Source organism: Chiloscyllium plagiosum, unplaced genomic scaffold (assembly GCF_037043375.1).
Source record: "Chiloscyllium plagiosum isolate Xiang-an unplaced genomic scaffold, Cpla_swu_hap1 HiC_scaffold_4, whole genome shotgun sequence".
In the NCBI taxonomy this organism is placed as follows: Eukaryota; Metazoa; Chordata; class Chondrichthyes; order Orectolobiformes; family Hemiscylliidae; genus Chiloscyllium; species Chiloscyllium plagiosum.
Genome location: NW_028270142.1, coordinates 18795142 through 18815219, shown reverse-complemented (window position 1 = coordinate 18815219; position 20078 = coordinate 18795142). Strand labels below are relative to the sequence as shown.

The following is a 20078-nucleotide window of genomic DNA, read 5'->3' as shown; positions in this document are numbered from 1 at the left end:
TTTTTGAAGAACTAACAGAGGATTGATGAGGGCAGAGCGGTGGATGTGATCTATCTGGACTTCAGTAAGGTGTTCGACAAGGTTCCCCATGGGAGATGATTAGCAAGGTCAGATCTCATGGAATACAGGGAGAACTAGCCATTTGGATACAGAACTGGCTCAAAAGGTAGAAGACAGGGTGTTGGTAAAGGATTGTTTTTCAGACTGGAGGCCTGTGAGCAGTGGAGTGCCACAAGGATAGGTACTGAGTCCACTATTTTTCGTCATTTATATAAATTATTTGGATGGGAGCGTAAGAGGTATAGTTAGTAAATTTGCAGCTGACATCAAAATTGGAGAGGTGGTGGACAGCAATAAAGTTACAACGGAGATCGAGTGGCAGATCGAGTTTTATTTAGATAAATGCGAGGTGCTGCATTTTGAGAAAGCAAATCTTAGCAAGACTTATGCATTTAATGGCAAGGTCCTAGGGAGTATTGCTGAACAAAGAGACCTTGGAGTGCAGCTTCATAGTTAATTGAAAATAGAGTCACAGGTAGATAGGATAGTGAAGAATGAATTTAGTATACTTTCCTTTATTGGAAAAAGTAATGAGTACAGGAGTTGGGAGGTCATGTTCAGCTGTGCAGGACATTCGTTAGACCACTTTTGGAATATTGCGTGCAATTCTGGTCTCCTTTCTCAGGGAAGGATGTTGTGAAACATGAAAGGGTTCAGAAAAGATTTACAAGGATGCTGCCAGGGCTGCAGGATTTGAGCTACAGTGAGAAGCTGAATTGGTTGGGGCTGTTTCCCTGGAGCATCGGAGGCTGAGGAGTGACCTTTGAGAGGTTTACAAAATCATAAGCAGCATGGATAGGATAAATAGACAAAGTCTCTTCACTGGGGTGGGGGAATCCGGAACTAGAGGGCATAGGTTTAGGGTGAGAGGGGCAAGATTAAAAAAAAGACACCTAAGGAGGACCTTTTCATGCAGAGGGTGATACGTATATGGAATGAGCTGCCAAAGGAAGTGGTGGAGGCTAGCACAATTGCAACATTTAAAGGGCATCTGGATGGGTATATGAATAGGTGGGTTTTGGAGGGATATGGGCATATAATTGGGTTGAGATAGCTGGTTGGTGTGGATGAGTAGGACCGAAGGGTCTGTTTCCATGCTGTACATCTCTATGACTCTATGTAAAATCTTGCTCCAATATTCAAGGAAAATTATTCCTTGGATTCTTTTAATATTCTTTCAAGGATGTGAGTCTCACTGGCAAGGCGAATACTTGTTGCTCATCCATAATTGCCCTCAAGAAGGTATTAGTGAGACATCACATTGAATCACTGGTGCAAGAACATTCCCACTGCTAAAGAAAGGAGTTCAAGATTCTTAATGAAAAGTTCCTTTACTAACACTTCTAAATTTTCTCTCTGAAAATAAGTTGAGTACTTGCAAAATGGTGTAATAGAAGTAACAGTGGAGGTAGATAAGAAAGTAAGAAATCATGCACAAGTAAGCCATTCAAATAGCAGTTCATTCTGTCATTTAGTGTGATCATGGCTGAAATTCTCATCTCAAAGTCATTTTCCTGCACAATCCCATAGCTTTTGGTCCTTTAATCTTTAGAAATCTATTGTTTGCTGTGTTAAACACATATTCCACAGTACTGAGCAGACGGGAATTTAGCTTTTCTTCGGATGCTTTGGCAATATTTGGATCAGGATCCTGAAGTTTTGAAGTATCAAGATTTGTCTGGCCTACTATGACAGTAGTTGGCAAATCTGAGATAACCAGTGAATTTCTGAACACTGCCCAACACCATTGGGTGGAGAGGGTATCCCAGTGATTAGATTAGATTACATTAGATTAGATTACATTACAGTGTGGAAACAGGCCCTTCGGCCCAACAAGTCCACACCGACCCGCCGAAGCGAAACCCACCCATACCCCTACATTTACCCCTTACCTAACACTACGGGCAATTTAGCATGGCCAATTCACCTGACCCTGCACATCTTTTGGACTGTGGGAGGAAACCGGAGCACCCGGAGGAAACCCACGCAGACACGGGGAGAACGTGCAAACTCCACACAGTCAGTCGCCTGAGGCAGGAATTGAACCCGGGTCTCAGGCGCTGTGAGGCAGCAGTGCTAACCACTGTGCCACCGTGCCGCCCACAGTGCTTCAGAGTTCAAAGGTATGTGTAAAGACATATGAAAAATCAAATAGTTAGCATTATTTCCCATCACTAAAGGAAGGTGTGATCAGAAAACACAAAATCTTTACTTAATGAGGCAATATTTCAAACATCAATTAGAATAGATTTTCTAAAGTTTACAGTCATGAAAATTGTCTGCTTCTTGTCTCAGATTTATGTATACAGAGACACAAAACTTGTATAATAAAACCACAAATTTGTCAGAATGATGTTTTGGAAATTCATCTGACAGAAAGTTTGAACGACTGATCAGAAATTGCTATATGCTTCAGAAAGATATTCCAGTTTAACTGTTCAAAAAATACTGATGGACTTTGGAAACTTATTATACTGTATATCATTAGACTACATAGTTTGGCTTCAATTCAGTACCCACTTTAAACAAAAGTTATCAAGAATGGCAATTATTTTTAATAAATAATTCAAAAAGGTATTAAAGAAACAAATAGATTCAATGGGCCAATGTGTTGTTTGTGTTATTCGTTTTTAAAATATAAATTCCAGTTTCCAAAACGTTTATATTAAATTCCCATTGGATATGATAACAGAGCACCTGGCAAAAAAAAAACTGAAGAATAAAAAAAGTATAATTTGTGGTTAGAAACTGTACTATGTTCACATAATTTGAATACAAGTTTCCTGCAAATAGTATCAGCCTTTTGCTTCAGGTTGAACACAAGTAGTTTAAAATTTATTTGGAAGAACGCTTACCATTTAGCCATGTCTCTCTATTTTGCGCTTCTTGTAACAGTCCAAATCTGAATTGATCCGAAGTTCCAGCTGAAAAGAGAATATTTATAGTAATGAAATTATTTTAGGCCACTTGAAATGATCTTCTCCAAATGAGAATGTGTATAGAGTAAGAGTTGAGTTCTGAGTTTTGTGAAACAAGAAGTTCAGCTGAGTATGACTCAGATCAGATAAGAACTTGCAGTTAACGACGAGGTGCTGGAGGCAAGGGTAATGGTTTAACAAGGTGGAAAAGCATTCATTATGTAGACCCATTTAGCAAAATTGGAAGCATTCAGTATGCAAGGTCAGCCAGTAAGGGAAAAAAAGTATCCATTGTATGAATCCAGATAACAAAGTTAAGAACACCCATTGTGTAATAGTAAAGGGCTTGGCCTCTGCTACTGATACTCATTGAGTGCAACGGTCACCCAATTATAGAGTCATAGAGATGTACAGCACGGAAACAGACTCTTCGGTCCAACTCATCCATGCCGACCAGATATCCCAATACAATCTAGTCCCACCTGCCAGCACCCGGCCCATATCCCTCCAAACCCTTCCTATTCATATATCCATCCAGATGCCTCTTAAATGTTGAAATTGTACTAGCCTCCACCACTTCCTCTGGCAGCTCATTCCATACATGTACCATCATTGGAGTGAAAAAGTTGCCCCTTAGATCTCTTTTATATCTTTCCCCTCTCACCCTAAACCTAGTTCTGGCCTCCCCCAACCCAGGGAAAAGACTTTGTCTATTTATCCTATCCATGCCCCTCATGATTTTATAAACCCCTATAAAGGTCACCCCTCAGCCTCCGATGCTCCAGGGAAAACATCCCTAGCCTTTTCAACCTCTTCCTATTGCTCCAATCCTCAAACCCTGGCAACATCCTTGTAAATCTTTTCTGAACCTTTTCAAGTTTGATAACATCTTTCCGATGGGAAGGAGACCAGAATTGCACACGATATTCAAACACAATTAATATGTTTGTTGCCTTATCTGGATGCTCCTCCCCGTAAAATGACTATATAATTTATTGAGAAGCTATTGTTCGAAAGAAGACCATGAATTCATGTCCCTGTCCACATGGGCAATCATTTCATTTCTCTCTCTCTCTCTTTCTCTCTCCAGGGCCTGGAATACTACTGTGTCTCCTTCGTTTTGCTTCGTTCCGGAACATTAAGAGCGGCACAGTGGTTAGCACTGCTGCCTCAAAGTGCCAGGGCCTCAGGTCCAATTCTACCTTCGGGTGACTGTCTTTGTGGAGTTTGCACATTCTCTAGTGTTTGTGTAGGTTTCCTCCAGGTGCTCTGGTTTCCTCATTTAGTCTAAAGATGTGCAATTTAGGTGGACTGGCCATGCCAAATTTCCCATAGTATCCAGGGATGTTTAAGTTAGGTTGATTGCTGTGGGAAATGCAAGGTTATAGGGATAGGATAGTAAGTGGGTCTGGGAATGCTCTTTGGAAGGTCGGTATGGGCTTGATGGGCTGAATGGCTTATTTCTGAATTGCAGGAGATTCTATGATGTGTACATTTTGTACTAACAAGGCACTGAACTTGGGCTTTTTTGGCTTGAATGAAAATGAACAATCTGGAATGATGACCACAAAATCATTATTGAGTTTCTATGAAACCCATCTGGGGTTACTGTAACTGGGGTTATGAAACCCATCTGGGGCCCTTTAAGGAAGGAAATCTGTCCTTACTTGATACGGCCTAAATGTAACATCAAACACAGAGTAACACAGCAGACTCTTAACAGCCTTCTGAAATGGGTTAGCAAGCTACATGGTTGTATGACACTACGAAATAAATCTGGATGGATCCCTCATATTGGGCAGTGTTTAATTAGAAGGAAGTTGTCCAATGAGTTCTGAAAACTGACTCCAAACCATTAAGTCTCATGGCATCAGATCAAGGAAACCTCTTGCCAACTACAGCTAGCAGGTAATATAAAAATAGACAATAAATATATTAAATATATAAAAGTAAGACAAGGCCAAAGTGAACACAAATCTCTAGGCAAGCACAAAATAGCAAAGTCATTTAAGAAATATTCTGCATCATTCTTCGATGTATAGAAAATTAATAGACTTCCAAAAAGAACAAACAGTCAAGGAGAAAACTGGAGAGCAAAACCATTCATAAAATCTGTCACTAAAGGAAAAACTATTAGGAAAGCTCATGGGACTAAAATTGATCAATCACCTGGATTAGAATAGTTAGGTGGTTGTTTCTGACTGGCACAAATGTGATAGGCAGAAGAGCCTTTGTTTTTGCTGCAATCTCTATCACAAAGAAAATGCATTTAGTAATAGATATAATTAAACAGTCACCATAGTTTCATGAAAGAGAGATCACGTCTGATAAATATATTCATATTCTTTGAAGTAGAAAGCAGAGAGGGGACCAATAGGTGTATTATATTTGAATTTCCAAAAACCATTTGACAAGGTACCACACATAAGGCTGCTTGATAAGGTAAAAGTCCATGGCGTTGGGGGCAGTACATCAGAATGGATAAACAATTGGCTAACCAGAGAGTTGAAACAACAGGTGCATTTCAAATGGCATTCTATATCTAGTGGAGTGCCACAGGGTCAGTCCTGGGGTCAAAATTATTTATATTATATTAATGACTTGGATGAGGGAGAAGAATGTACTATTGCCAAGTTTGCAGGTGATAAGGATAGAAAGTAGGACAAGTGATAAGGGTGACACAAAGAACCTGCAGAGGATATAGACAGGTTAAGTGAGTTGGCAAAAACTTGGCAGTTAAATGTAATGGGAAAATGTGAGGTTGCTCACTTTGGCAGGGAAGAGAGAAGAGCTAAGTATTATTTAAATGGAGAAAAACTGCAGAAAGTGCAGCAGAGGGAGTCCACATGTATGAATCACAAAAACGTTAGCACACAAGTTCAGTAGGTAACAGCAAAGGGTAATGGAATATTGACCTTTATTTCAAAGGGAATAGCATATTAAACAACTTTATTGAACTAGACAAATCTGTTTGGAGGCTATTGAAAATAGGTAGATATTGAAAAGTTGGTTTCCTGTGTTGGTGATTCTAGGACAAGGGGGCATAACCACAGTAGGTGATCACCCATTTAAAATAGAGAGGAGGAAGAATTTACAGACAGGAACAAATCAACGAAATTTACACTGCAGAGGACTATCGAGCTTAGGTCATTAGGTATATTCAAAGCTGAGACAGACAGATTCTTAATCAGTAAGGGAATAAAGGGTTATGGGGAAAAGGCAAAGACAAAGTGTTGAGGATTCAACGAGATGAAGACTGATTTCATATTTGTGGAGCAGACTTGACAAAGTTAACTGGTGTAATCTCCCCTCCAAGACACTCACCATCCTAACTTAGAAATATATTGCTGTTCTTTCAGGGTTAATGGATCAAAGTACTGGAACTCTATCCCTAACAGCATTTTGGGTCAATCCATACTAAACGGTCTATAGCAATTCAACAAAGCAGCTCCACATCACCCTCTCAAGGACAAGTAGAAATAGCCAATAAATGTTACAGTATATAGACATTAAATAAACATTCAAGGGTAGATTCCAATGTTGTAGCTGTACTGGAATAGCCTGGCTACGGATGCAGAAGTTCTGGGGCACACCTTTGGTACCATTGCCAAATGTCGTTAGGGCCTTCAGCCTTTGCAGTATCCAGTGCTGCCAGCTGTTTCTTAATATCACATGCAGTAAATCAGATTGGCTGACAACTTGCACCTGTTGGAGACCTCCAGAGGAGGCCAAGATGGAATGCCTCCGTTACATTTCTGGCTGAAGATTGTTGCAATGCTTTCTTTTGCACTGTTATGTTGTGTTCTCCTCATCATTGAGAGAAATGTTCATGGAGCCTCCTCTGATGACTTGTTTAATTGTCCATTACCATTCATGATTGGGGGATTTGGCAGAACTACGTAACTTCAATTCATTTGGTTCGGTTTCATTTTCTTTTGAGATATTTTAGCAGATGATAAAACTGAAAAGGGTGCTATGTCATTTCAGAGGGCAGTTAAGAGTCAACCACATTGCTGTGGTTCTGGAGTGACATGTATGCCATTTAAAGATGGCACAAGAGAAAACAGTTTCAAAAGTCACCATTAGAATTTTAATTTCAGATATTTTATTGATTTCAAATTTCACCATCTGCAGGGTCTGTAGAACATTACCTAGTCTGAATTATGATTCCAGCAACAATACCACTACGCCATCACCCCCTCTTAAATGTTGCTGTGTAACCTTAGCTTCAGTCTACAATGCTGTCTATTTTTCCACTAATTGGCAGACATGGATGTGTGGCTACTTATCCCATCATCTAAGAGAGAAATACAGCGATTGGTTGGACCCCAACACAGATTCAATTAGAATATCTGCCAGATTTCAAAACTCTTATCTCTTATTGCTCAGCCAATTTCCTAACTTTGTCAATAATTTGTCTTCAAGTCCTTGAACTTCAAATTTAGGTAACAGTATCTTATTGTTGCATTCTCCTAATGTGCATCAGAACTGGAACTCTTCCCTTAAGACACCTTCACAGGCTTCCTATCCTCGTAAACGTCATCCCCTACACATCTGCTGACTGATGAAAATACACAAGTTGCTTGAAACCATTTGTGTTGCACCTCAATTCCCACGCCATGGTGACGTGTTCAATCCTCCTACTTTCCATTTCAGAGTCCCATACGAGGCAACTTTCCTGAACAAAGCAGACATCTTTTAGATTAAGGAACAGGACACAGAAAATCTGTAATACATTGCTTGTGACAAACCTCATTCATTGAATGGCAGGCTTTTAACTACTACTACTACAGCCAGTGAGTGTGAACCTGCCCTAAGAGATTCAGGAGAAGCTAGGGGCGATGCACAGCCAACCTTCACTGCTGGGGATTAAGTACACACCCGTTGTGGAGGGGCAAAAAATGGTCTACGCTATCGAGGAGTTATCACCTGTGATGGGCTCAGATTTTTTAAAGACATTCAAATAACTTTATGATTGACTCTAGTAATTTTCTTACATTTGCTACATTATATTTGAAAGTGAGATACTTTATTCTAAAGCAAGGGTATTAAACTTCAATACAGGAAATTATGAACGCCTAATGCACAAACTGGCTCAAGTGGTTTGAGGAAATATATCAAAAGACATGAATTTACACAGAGAATAGATAATCTTTAAAGAACAATTGCCTGACTGATAACAAGTTTACATTCCTTCAAGGTTCAAAAACTCCAAAAAGGTTAATCAACTGTAGGCAAAAAAGATGTTCAGGTCTGTATATGATTGTAAGAAAAGGCTAATAAAGTTATAGCAGTAATTTGAAGGATTGGGAGATTTACAGAATGCAGCAAAAGAGAACCAATAAACTAATGAGGAAAGGGAGAATGCAATCTGGCAAAACAATATTAAAAGCAGATTGTAAAAGCTTCTCTACGTACCTAAAAAGGAAACATTTGGTGCAAGTGCGAGAGTCCATTGCAGGCAAAGAGCAAAATTAATGAGGAACAGAAAAACTCCAGGGAAGCGAAATGATTATATTGTGTCTGGTTTCCCTGAGGAAGGTACAAGAAATCTTCCAAGACTAGAGATCCGAGTGGCTGGGGAGAACAAGGACTTGAAGGAAATTAAGTGTTAGTAAGAAGATTATACAGGAGAAACCAATGGACTGAAAGTTAATAAATCCTCAGGACCTGACAGTCTTCATCTGAGTCTTGAAGGAGCTGGTTACAGAGATACTGGAGTATTGTGAGCAGTTTTGGTCTCCTTATCTCAACAAAGACATGATTGACATGAAGAGAATATATTGAAGGTTAACAGGGCTATCCTGTGGAGAGATTAGAGAAACTGGACCAATATTTTTTCTCAAGTTCAGAAGAACAAGAGGTGATCTCATTGAAACATATAAAATATTTAAAAGGGATAGATAGGGTAAATGCAAGGAATTTGACAGTACACCCTGGGCTCATGTTGTAAAATACGGTTTTTTTGGTTTCAGTCCAAGACAATGTCAATTCAACCAGAGGAGCGGCAACAGTAACTGTCCTTTACATCAAGAAACTCCAGCCAAACAGGAGTCAATAGGAATTTGGGTTGGGGGCAGATTTCTTCACACATCATACTTGGTGCAAAGGAGCTCTTTTGGAGGTCAGTCATTTTGACTCTAGGCATCTCAGCCGGAGTTGCTCAGCTGAATGTTCCAAGTCCAACTATCTTTAACTGCTTCTTCAATGACCTTCTCACAATAAGGTCAGAAGAGGGAATGTTCGCTCATGACTGCACAATGTTCAGCACCATTTGGAACTCCTCAGATATGGAAGCAGTCCATGTCCAAATGCAACAAGCCCTGGATAATATCCAGGTTTGAACTGATAATGGCAAATGACATTCATGGAATGTAAATGCTAGACAATGACCATCTAACCATCACCCCATGACATTCAGTGGCATTACCATCACAGAATCTCGCACTGTCATCCTGGGGATTATCACGGTCCAGAAGCTGAACTGGACCAGCCATATAAATACAGTGGTTTCTGGGAAATCTGCAGTGAGTAACTCATCATCTAACTCCCAAAGCCTCCTCAGTTTCTACAATGCAGAAGTCAGGAGTAGGATAGAAACACTGCACTTGCCTGGATGAATGCAGCTTCAACAGCATTCAATAAGCCTGACACCATCCAGGTCAAAGTAACTCACTTGCTTGTTAGTGGACTTGCTGCTATTCACTCACTCCACTGATCATGTACAAGACAGGCAATAAATGCTGGCCAGTGATCCCAATATGCCATGAAAGTAAAATAAAAATCGGACAAGTTGTGAATCGTGAACTGCCTGAGAATCAGGTGTGAATTATAGTGAATGACGGAAAACAAGTCAGCTAAGTTGAACTGAAAATCCAATCATCAGGACTTGGTATATATATGTTTGGAGCTTGAGGGAGACAGGAACAAAAAATGCAGATGCCCTACAATTGATATTTCAGTGCACTGTGGAGTACGAGTGTATCACCTCAAGAATAGGAAACAGCTCCAGAATTAATTTGGATAATTGTTGACCACTTATCTCAGTGGCAGGAAGAAAAAACACAAATTAAGGATCAAAGTGAAACAGAAGTAATAGGATGGATTTCAAAAAGTCAATCTTCTGGAATAAACCTCAAAATATATCAAGGAGATTAGAGACATAATTGATGAGAAAAATGCAACAGGTATTGCATGAATCTATTTTAGGAATGGACTTCACTGTACTGTACCACAGATAACCACAGATGTTTGAATAAGATCGATAAGAGAGATCATAGCAAGTTGCTGAGAGTAAGAAAGCTGTAGGAGTTGAGGACAGTTTATCCAAGATGATTGGAAGTGGATACTGTGACCAGTGGGGCGCAGGTCTAGTCACTTCTGTTCGCTGTGTACATCAATGATTTGGATAAGTCTTTGTTTTGACATCAATATTTGCATACAATATCAAAACAGAAGTACAGTTTAATCCTTAAAAAACCAAAGGGGGTCTTTAGAAGTGATCCATGACACTGATTTTGATAAAGTGGAGAATGGGTGTAAACACAGTATTTGGGATTTAATATCACGAAATATGACAACTCAGTGAATATACTAGTGAGTTTTGAGAAGATTTGTAGCTCAGGTTGAGGTTCTAGATGTAGTTTTGCTCGCTGAGCTGGAAGGTTCATTTTCAGACATTTCGTCACCATACTCGGTAACATCTTCAGTGCACCTCCAGATGAAGCACTGCTGATGTTTCCTGTTTTCTATTTATAGGTTTGGGTTGGTGATGTTATTTCCTATAGTGAGGTCATTTTCTGCTCTTTTTCTCAGGGGGTGGTAAATGGGTCCAAGTCAATATTTTTGTTGATAGCTTCAAACCAGCGTCTACAGGAAAACACCACATACGGAACAAATATTGAACTACAGAAGCAATCATCCCAATATCCACAAACGAAGCTGCATCAGAACATTATTTCAACGAGCCACCACAAACTCAGCACACAGGAACTACACAGAGCAGAGGAAAATCACCTATACAGTGTATTCAAAAATAATGGGTATCCAATGAACACAGTCCACCGATTTCTCAGCGACAAACCCAAACAAGCAGAAAAAACGCATCCATAAACCCTAGCCGCTCAAAAGACATCTCGGAAATGACTATCAGACTACTCAGACCCCTTAGCATCATGGTAGCCCACAAACACACCAACACATTAAAACAGCAGCTAATGAACTTGAAAGACCCTATACAGACAGCAAGCAAAACTAACCTCATTTACAAAATACCGTGCAAGAACTGTAACAAACACTACATTGGACAAACAGGCAGAAAACTAGCCACTAGAATACATGAACATCAACTAGCCACAAAACGACATGACCCTTTCTCACTAGTATCCCTACATACAGATAAGGAAGGACACCACTTCGACTGGGATAGCACATCCCTCAGAGGACAAGCCAAACAGAGACACGCATGAGAATTCCTAGAAGCATGGCATTCCAACCGGAACTCTTATCAACAAACACATTAACTTGGACCCCCATTTACCACCCCCTGAGACAAAGAACAGGAAATGACATCACCAACCCAAAGAAACCCAAACATATCAACAGAAAGCAGGAAACATCTGAAAATGAACCTTCCAGCTCAGCAAGCAAACCTACATTCAGTGAATATGCTTTGAAAGGTTGTAGGTTCAATTTTGCAGAGAAGCAAAATCATTTAAAGATAAATGTTTGGGGATAACAGACACAGTATTGCAGATTGATAGTCTTCAAAGCAAATGGAATTGTTTTTTTTTCCATGAGGTACAGAATAAAAATCATGAGGTGAATATGAGTCTTTTATAAAATTTTAATAACAGCAAGAGCACTGGACTCCACAAGATGATAATTTTAAACACTGTTATTTTCAATTTTGTGGTTCTTTGCGAGATGCGATTGCCATTGATGAGACCAAAATTTGTTGCCCATTGCTAAATGCCTTTGAGAAGGTGAGACTGTGCCACCTTCTTGTATCACACTACAGTCCACCTGGCGTCAATGAACTCAGTGCTGTTAAGAAAGTAGTTACAGCATTTTCATCCAGCAGTGATACCGTCCCAAATCAAGATGGTATATTGTTTGGTATGTAGCCTACGGCATTCCCACACTTCTGCTGCTGGCCCTTCTTAGTGGTACAGTTTTGGAAGGTGTTGTTGAAGGAAGCTTGCTGAGTTTCTGCAGTACATCTTAGATATTGTACACAATGCTGCTCATCTTTATTGGTGGAATGGACGGAGTGCCAATCAATCAGACTGCTTTTTCCTAGATGGCACTGAACTGGAGTAGTGTTGCTACTGTACTCATCCAAGCAAATGGAGAGTATTCCATGACACTCCTGACATCTGCTTGTCAACAGGGACATTGAGTCGTTAGGACGGGAGTTACTTGCCTTAGAATTCCTATCTTTAACCTGTTCTTATGGTCTGAATATTTTTATTGAGTTTAGCCTCTGGTCAAAGGTAACCTCAGCATATTGATAATAAGGTTCAGCAATGGTAATGCCATCGAATGTCAGGGGATGGTAACATTCTCTTTTGTTACAAATGGTCATTACTGACACAGTCATGAAAAGCAATGTTATATGTACTCAGAGTCCAAGCCCAAATGTTGTCTAGGTCTTGCTGCATACGGAGACAGACTGAGGAGTCTTGAAAAGTACTGAACACTGCATTATCATCCATGAACATTTCCATTCCTGACTTTATGATGCAGCTGAAGATGGTTGAGCTTTGGTCAATATCCTAAGGAATTGAGGCTTCTTGTGGCACAGTGATCTTGTCCCTACCTGCCCAGATTCAAGTTCCATCCGCACTAGAGGTCTGTAATAAAATCTCTGAACAGGATGATTAGAAATAATCTATCCTAGGAATTGTGTGTCTACCTCTGAGCCAGAAGTCCTGAGTTCAAATCCCATATTGTCTAACTGCATAATAACACCTTTGAACAAGCCGATTCAAAAATATTTATCTTGAGGAACTGGGGTGTTGTGGCGCCATGTTAGTGTCCCTACCTCAGAGCCAGGAGGCTCAGTTCAAATCCCAGCTGCTCTCATGGTGTGTATTAACATCTTGATGTTATCAACAAGTTGATTAGAAAATATCTAATCTGAGGTACTGGGGGACCATGGTGATTTGCCTACAACAACCAAAATCATCTTCCTTTGCACTACGTACGATTCCAACCACTAGACAGCTGTTCTCCCGATCCCCAAAGACTTTAATTTTGCATTAATTTCAACAGGATGACTTATTGTAGGATAGCACACAGTTTTCTTTTCTAATTTTGAAAGAATGGAATGGAGCAAATACAAACAGACTATGTCCAGCAGATAAGGAGTCACAAGATATGGGCTAAATACAAAGAACAGAAGAAGATTACTATACAGTGTTGATAGGCTGTGGTATTCACCTCAAGGGTTTGTGAGGCAGCAATGGTCTGTATTAAAGATTATATTCAAGGAAATGGAGATGGGAATCCTGTTGGAAACATGGATCAGTGTTACTAACTCCAAAGTATGATATAAACTGACAAATGGCTCTTTTCCTTGGTATGCTTTCCATCTGTATGGAACAGAACATCAACTACATGATGGATTTGACCAAAATGTTTTGCTGCATTGGAAGAACTATTCCATACAGGACTGCCTTCAAGAACAATAGAAGAAAATCTAATACAGTTGATTCTGCTGGAATGTGATAGTTCCATTCTTGTGCGATCCTGCATTATAATAAAACCGAGAGATACTAATGGGGCCAGAACTGCGTTATAACCAATACCCGCTTTAAAAGCTTGCGCTTTAGAAACAGTATCCCCAATTCATCAATCGCATTACAGCAAATTCGCATTATGAAACATGCATTAAAGTAGAACAACCTGTATATTATACACAGTACCTCCAAATGAGTCAACAGGAATTTCCTGTAATCCATCTTCAGAGAATGCCATAGGTGGCTGCATCATTAAATTATCTCCAACTCCCTCTTCAGCTTTTGGTGCAACATCATATACAATTCTTCTAGTTATGTGGTTTTTCCTTCGTCCACTTCGAGGAACTGTCTGATGAAGCATTAGTTTTCCTAAGTTTCCCCATGAAAAAGCAGGACCCTGATCTTGAGGTAGTCCCATCTGCAGATCCTTTCCAACATAATCCGAAAAGTTATCTTGACTCCAGACAGTATCATTAATCTGGTAGCTCTCATTCTGGTCCATCACTGAACCCACATCAAAATTGTAGTTCTCCATTTCATATCTAGCCCTTTCTTCATGCAGTCCTCCAGTAGCACAGTTATTCACTGCAGTTGTAGATTTGACTATCCAAGGACTGTTGGATTCATGTTTCAATGTGGCTACAGTATTTTCTCTTTGGGACCGGTTGGAGGCTTTTACCTTTTCATACTGCATTATTATTTTCTCTGCTGCATTGGATTTTGTACTGATGTTTAGGGCATCCTTTATGAAACCACGGCAAGCCTGAACAATGTCTGTCATTTGTAGATAGCTCGCTACAGACATTACTTCAATTACATTCTGACTGGTTAAAACCAAATGTCCAGAGTACATGAAATCAAGAATGACAGTGAAACCTTGCACTGCAACAACATCAAGGTGAGTCACTGTGACCTGGTCACAACTGTCATTTGGAGTATAGCAATAGAGTGTCTTAAAGTAACGGCTGCCAGCAACTAATATATTCTTGTGGGCTTTGAAAACCTGACCCTTCACCACAATGTTGACATCACACAGAATGCCTTGCTGCCGCTGTTCATTTAGTTCCTGAAGCAGTTGATAACAATAGGAAATTTCATTTCGATCACTTTTGTACTCACTGTACAGTTCATCTGTTGATTTCGATGTAATTGTAGACTCCTGAAAAGAGAAACAAATCATAAAAGTTTTTTTCTAAAAAAGTACAAATTATGTTTCGCTGTTAATCCTGAAGTCTACCCTCTATCCGTTGAAGTGAAAGAAATGTTTGGGGACAGCAGCTGTGAAAGCTGAGAATAATAACTACAGAGTTTTCAACTGGATTGTGTAAGCTTTAGGTGGAATGTACAGCACTCTGCAAGTCAAACTGTATGCTTGCAAATCATTCCATTTTCTTTTTCACAATACAAGATTGTTGATAAAATATTGCATTTGCTGAGGAAATTAACCAGAACATATCAAACTGATTCAAGCGTGGCAAAATACAAAAGAGATTTTCAATCCATTCCTTTCGGCTGAATTCAAATTTAAGTTTCAGAAATTTTAGGCAGTGTGGTATCTGACTGCTAGATCCAGTTTCCTCCACCCCTTGCAAGTGCACTGGAAAGAAACGGCTTCAAATGAAGTATGTAGATGCTTTAGATGATCATATTTAAATGGAGGATAAAAGGACAAAGACTTTTTTAAGTGAGGAGTAAGAAGCATGATAAGAACAAACAATACTCATTTGAGACAATGGCGCATCCTGTTTTTTTTTTAAAAATACATAATAACCTAGTTTACTCACTGTCTTCAATTTTCTCCCACTCCATTCCCTTGAGAAGACAATGGGATGTTATTAAGAAGCTAGTTTTGTTCATCTGATCAACAACTTGCCCAAAATACTATGTTCTTCTCATCATTAATATGGTACAAACTATTTATCCAATTCACTCATGTCTAGCTTTGTTATCAGTCAACACTAATATGCATAGTTAGTGAAAAACAGTGGATAACAATTTGGAACAAAAATCAGATATAATGCTCCCTTCCTTGGATGAGAGGTCTTTTAGAACCAGTAAACAGTGATTATTGAGTCCACACAAAAGCTTTGTTGTAAAGACTAAGAGAGGCACAGTCCACTTCATGAAGTGTAATGAAAATTCCCACAGTCATGTGACATTTTTCAAAAAGCCAAGTGAGCAAGCTGATCTCTCAGTGTGTTAATTATTCATTTGTGTGAAGGAACAGTTTCAATGTTTAATGTCGTTTGGTACTGTACTGGAATTAATCAGTAGTGTTTTGATAAGTCTGAAAATACATTCAATTGTATTTATATGGTAAGATTTGTAAATGCAGTGCAGAAGATGAAAAACACAATTCTGTTTTTATAGGATTTACCACTATTCTTAATGTGGTATATTAGCCCTGATGTCTCCCATTCAGTGTACCCCGCCAAAGACTTCCTACAATCAATAAACAGGTGACATAGTTTCTCCAGCTCCACAATAAGCTGGTAACGACTGTTCCTTCAATTTTTCAGCAGTTTTCTTTTGTATAATGTAATATTAGTATCATATGAAGCATCAAGATGCATGAGTTGAAAAGAATACTAATTACTCATCAACTGCATTTTCAAAGACCACTACATTCTACTAAATTTACAATAATCTTTCTTCACAAGTTTGACAAATAAATGCATTTCTCTAAATAGTTATAAAATAATGTGAAACCTTAAATTGTCAGACAAATCATTGATAATTTACAGAATGTGATTTTGATAAGAAAAACTTACAGCAATGTGAAGAATGTCAATGCAATTACCTAGAACCAGAGTTAAAAACAAAATTAACCTGAAAATCCACTGAATTTGGTCCATACACTTGCAGTCATTTTGGGTTTTGTTTGGGAAGGGAAGAGTATCTTGAGAAATTACAATTGAGGAACTGAATAGAAATAGAATGAGCAAAACACGGTGGAATTAATAGCTTTGGTGGGAGGAAATCCGGTACACCATTCACCCCATGCCCAATAATAATTCAATTACACAGCAAAACAATGTAAATTGCAATTACAAATTGATTTTCATCATTAATTACAAAGAGCTGGTATGTACAACACTAACTCTTTTACAAACATGTTTATTATTCAGAACCTACATGTTGTGGGAGGGGTGCAACAAAGGTTCCACCAATTCCATTCTTGAATTTCTTCTTGAGGACTGGTTAGGAGTTTTATTATGATTTACCAATATGCCTGGAGACTATATCATCCTGCCTTGCCAATAGACATTACGGATACAGACAGAAAGACAATTTGTGCCTTTTATGGGGAAGAAAAGATCGGCAAATAAAGTTTTCTCAAAGCATGCGATATTCTTTTTGTACTAGAAGAGACAGTACACGTGACAGTTTAGGTGCAAATAGCTAAGTCCTGGAGAGGAAAACAAATTACACATTGACTTTTTTGAAAAAAACAACTAAAGTGCAATAACATTTTTCTTCACACATTTCAAAGTTTATCATAGTTGGATGCCATAAGTAAGAATACGTCTGTGTAGTTAAAAATCACACAACACCAGGTTATAGTCTAACAGGTTTATTTGGAAGCACTAACTTTCCGAGCACTATTCTCTCATCAGGTGTTGTGGAGAATAAGATGTGCTCAGAATTTATAGCCAAAGGAGTCCGGTGTCAGGGAGATGTGATACAGCAAACAATCTGAGATTAAAACTATCTTTTATAATGAGATATGCTGGTTTCTATTTTTTGATCTATAAATCCCAGAGTTTCTTTTAAATTACATTCTCAAGATAGCTCAGGTTTTTAAATAGGTGTGAAGTCTGTCTAGGTAAAAACAATGACTGCAGATGTCTATCCTAATGCTATGTCAGACTGACAAATCCTCTGTATAGTTTAGACAGTTTTACATGGATTCATGCAGTTTTAGAGCAAACTAAAACGTAACTCGCAAAAATAAATTCACCCCATAAGCTTGTGTGCGCGCGCATGTAGGAGCGATAAATTGAGCGTGCATGTGTGTGTGCACGTGTGAATGTGATGAGATAGTGTGCGTGCGCGTGTGAATGTGATGAGAGAGTGTGTGTGCGCGCGTGTGAATGTGATGAAAGACTGTGCGCGCGCGCATAAAACTTGGTTACGGGGCGAGTACTCATGTGACTCGGCCAATGTTGTCTATCTCATACGCTGCAGGCAAGGATGCCCTGAGGCACGGTACATTGACTAGATCGAGCAGACGCTACAACAACGGATGAATGGACACCACACAACAATCACCAGGCAGGAGTGTTCCCTCCCAGTCAGGGAGCACTTCAGTAGTCTAGGACATTCGGCCTCAGATGGATGATTATCCGCCAAGGCGGACTTTGGGACAAGCAACAATGCAGAGTGGCTGAGCAGAAGCTGATAGCAAAGTTCAGTACCCATGGGAATGGCCTCAACCGGGACCTTGGGTTCATGTCACACATACAGGTGACCCCACTGCATGATACACACCCACGCAGACCCCCTCTCTCTCATATGCACACATTACGCCTCTCGTACTCACACTGACACACGCACCCTCTCACGCATACTCCATCACACTCACATACACACTTAAGCTTGTACAGAAACAAATATACACACACTAACATGCAGTCACTCCCACATGCACACACTAATATGCATACTCCACCTGTCACTTCTACATGCGCACACAAAGCTTATGGGGTGAATGTTTTTTTTGCGGGAATATATTTTAATTTGCTCAAAAACTGCATGAATCCATGTAAAACTAAACTACACAGAGGATTTGTCAGTCTAACATAGCATCACGCAGTGCGCTGCTGCCTACTCTCCTAAACAGGGAGCACACTTAACAGAAAACTCTGAACCCCAAAGGACAGGCACTGAATCGATTACCCAATAATCAATTATCCGAACAAAATAGTGCCCGTCCATCTCGTTCGGATAATCAAGGTTCCTCTGTAAATAAGAAGTGTAGTCACTTAAACAATGTATGAAACACAAGAGACAAATTTCAAATACCAAACTCCCACAAACAGCAAAGTGATATGGCCAGAAAGTCTGATTTTGCAATGCTTGAGAGATAAATATGAGCCAGGACTCTCAGAATAACTCCTGTGCTCTTCAAGATCTTATACACCAATTCAAAATAACCACTTCCAATAATGTGGCGCTCTCTCAGCATTAAGCTGAAGGATCAATCTTGATTTAGTATTCAAGTCCTGATTTGACCCCACATCCCTCTGGCTGAGAGGTGAGAACACAACCAATTGTGTCATGGCTGACACTGATGACATGATGTAGAGGTACTGGTGTTGGACTGGGGTGGACAAAGTTAAAAATCACATAACGCCAGGTTACAGTCCAACAGGTTTATTTGAAAGTACTAGCTTTCAGAACGCTGCTCCTTCATCAGGTAACTAGTTATTTTTAACACTGACGACATGAACAGATGAAAAACCAGGTGCAGGGAACCAACAGCAACACATCAAAAGAATTTTTATTTCTAAAATTAACAGAACATCCTGGGTGTTTTGTTTTGGGTAGCTGGTGGTGAAAGGAAGGGGGTCAATCCTTACTGTTTTGCACATCATCTAACTGACCTATATACAATTCCTGTGACAGTCCCTTTCTATTTTTATAAGGGCTAAAGTGATCTTGTTCAAAACCACATGCCACAAATCCATTTTTTGATTAGCTAAAATTGATAATCTTTTGTAAACTGTTTCCATTTAAAATGCAAGTCTCAACCTAGAGGGAAGTTGAAGCAAAATCAATTTTAAAATGTCTTTGGTCAAAACTACTTATAGAAAAGAGGTTAGATTGAAGGGGTGTATAAAAATGGAATTTAAAGCCATTAAAAAAGGTACTATCCTAATGGCTGCCTTTTAAAAAAATTTATACAACATATTGTTTTAATGGTCTTCTTAACAGAAGGATGTATAAAAGGCAAAATTTCTTCCAAACACAGGAAACAAGACAAGGGAAAGAAGAAAGTAGGAAGCGAGACAGCATGAACAGAATTGAAATATTTACACTGCTACCATGAATGGAAATCCTATTTAGCATCATTACTGTAGAAATTAGTTTTAGTTCAAGCATTTCAAAATTACCCAGCCCAGGATTCTGTCCTCTGGATCTTCAATGTCAAAATTTTATAGCTTAAGAAACCTAAGAGAATGTGGAAGAATTATGGGAAAATTAATAGGAACTGCAGATATTAAGAAATTGAAAATGGAGATGACCATTCAGCCCGTTTTCCATGCTTCATACTTCAGGTGAACGTGGTGGAGCTTAGTATAGTAATTTGTTAGATGTGTTTATGAAAATACAGTAAAATGTGTAAAAAATCACC

At 39.2% G+C, this 20078-nt stretch overlaps 1 protein-coding gene across 1 annotated transcript in view; it reads right to left on the bottom strand.

Moving 5' to 3' along the window:
- zbtb10 (zinc finger and BTB domain containing 10) overlaps positions 1–20078 on the bottom strand; it is a 103585-nt gene that overhangs the window by 27822 nt on the left and 55685 nt on the right. Inside the window, exons 2-3 of the mRNA XM_043689094.2 lie at positions 13907–14879; positions 2916–2984 (exon numbers count right to left, since the gene is read on the bottom strand). Of these exons, the coding sequence (XP_043545029.2) occupies positions 2916–2984; positions 13907–14879 (1042 nt within the window). The remainder of the gene's footprint in view (positions 1–2915; positions 2985–13906; positions 14880–20078) is intronic.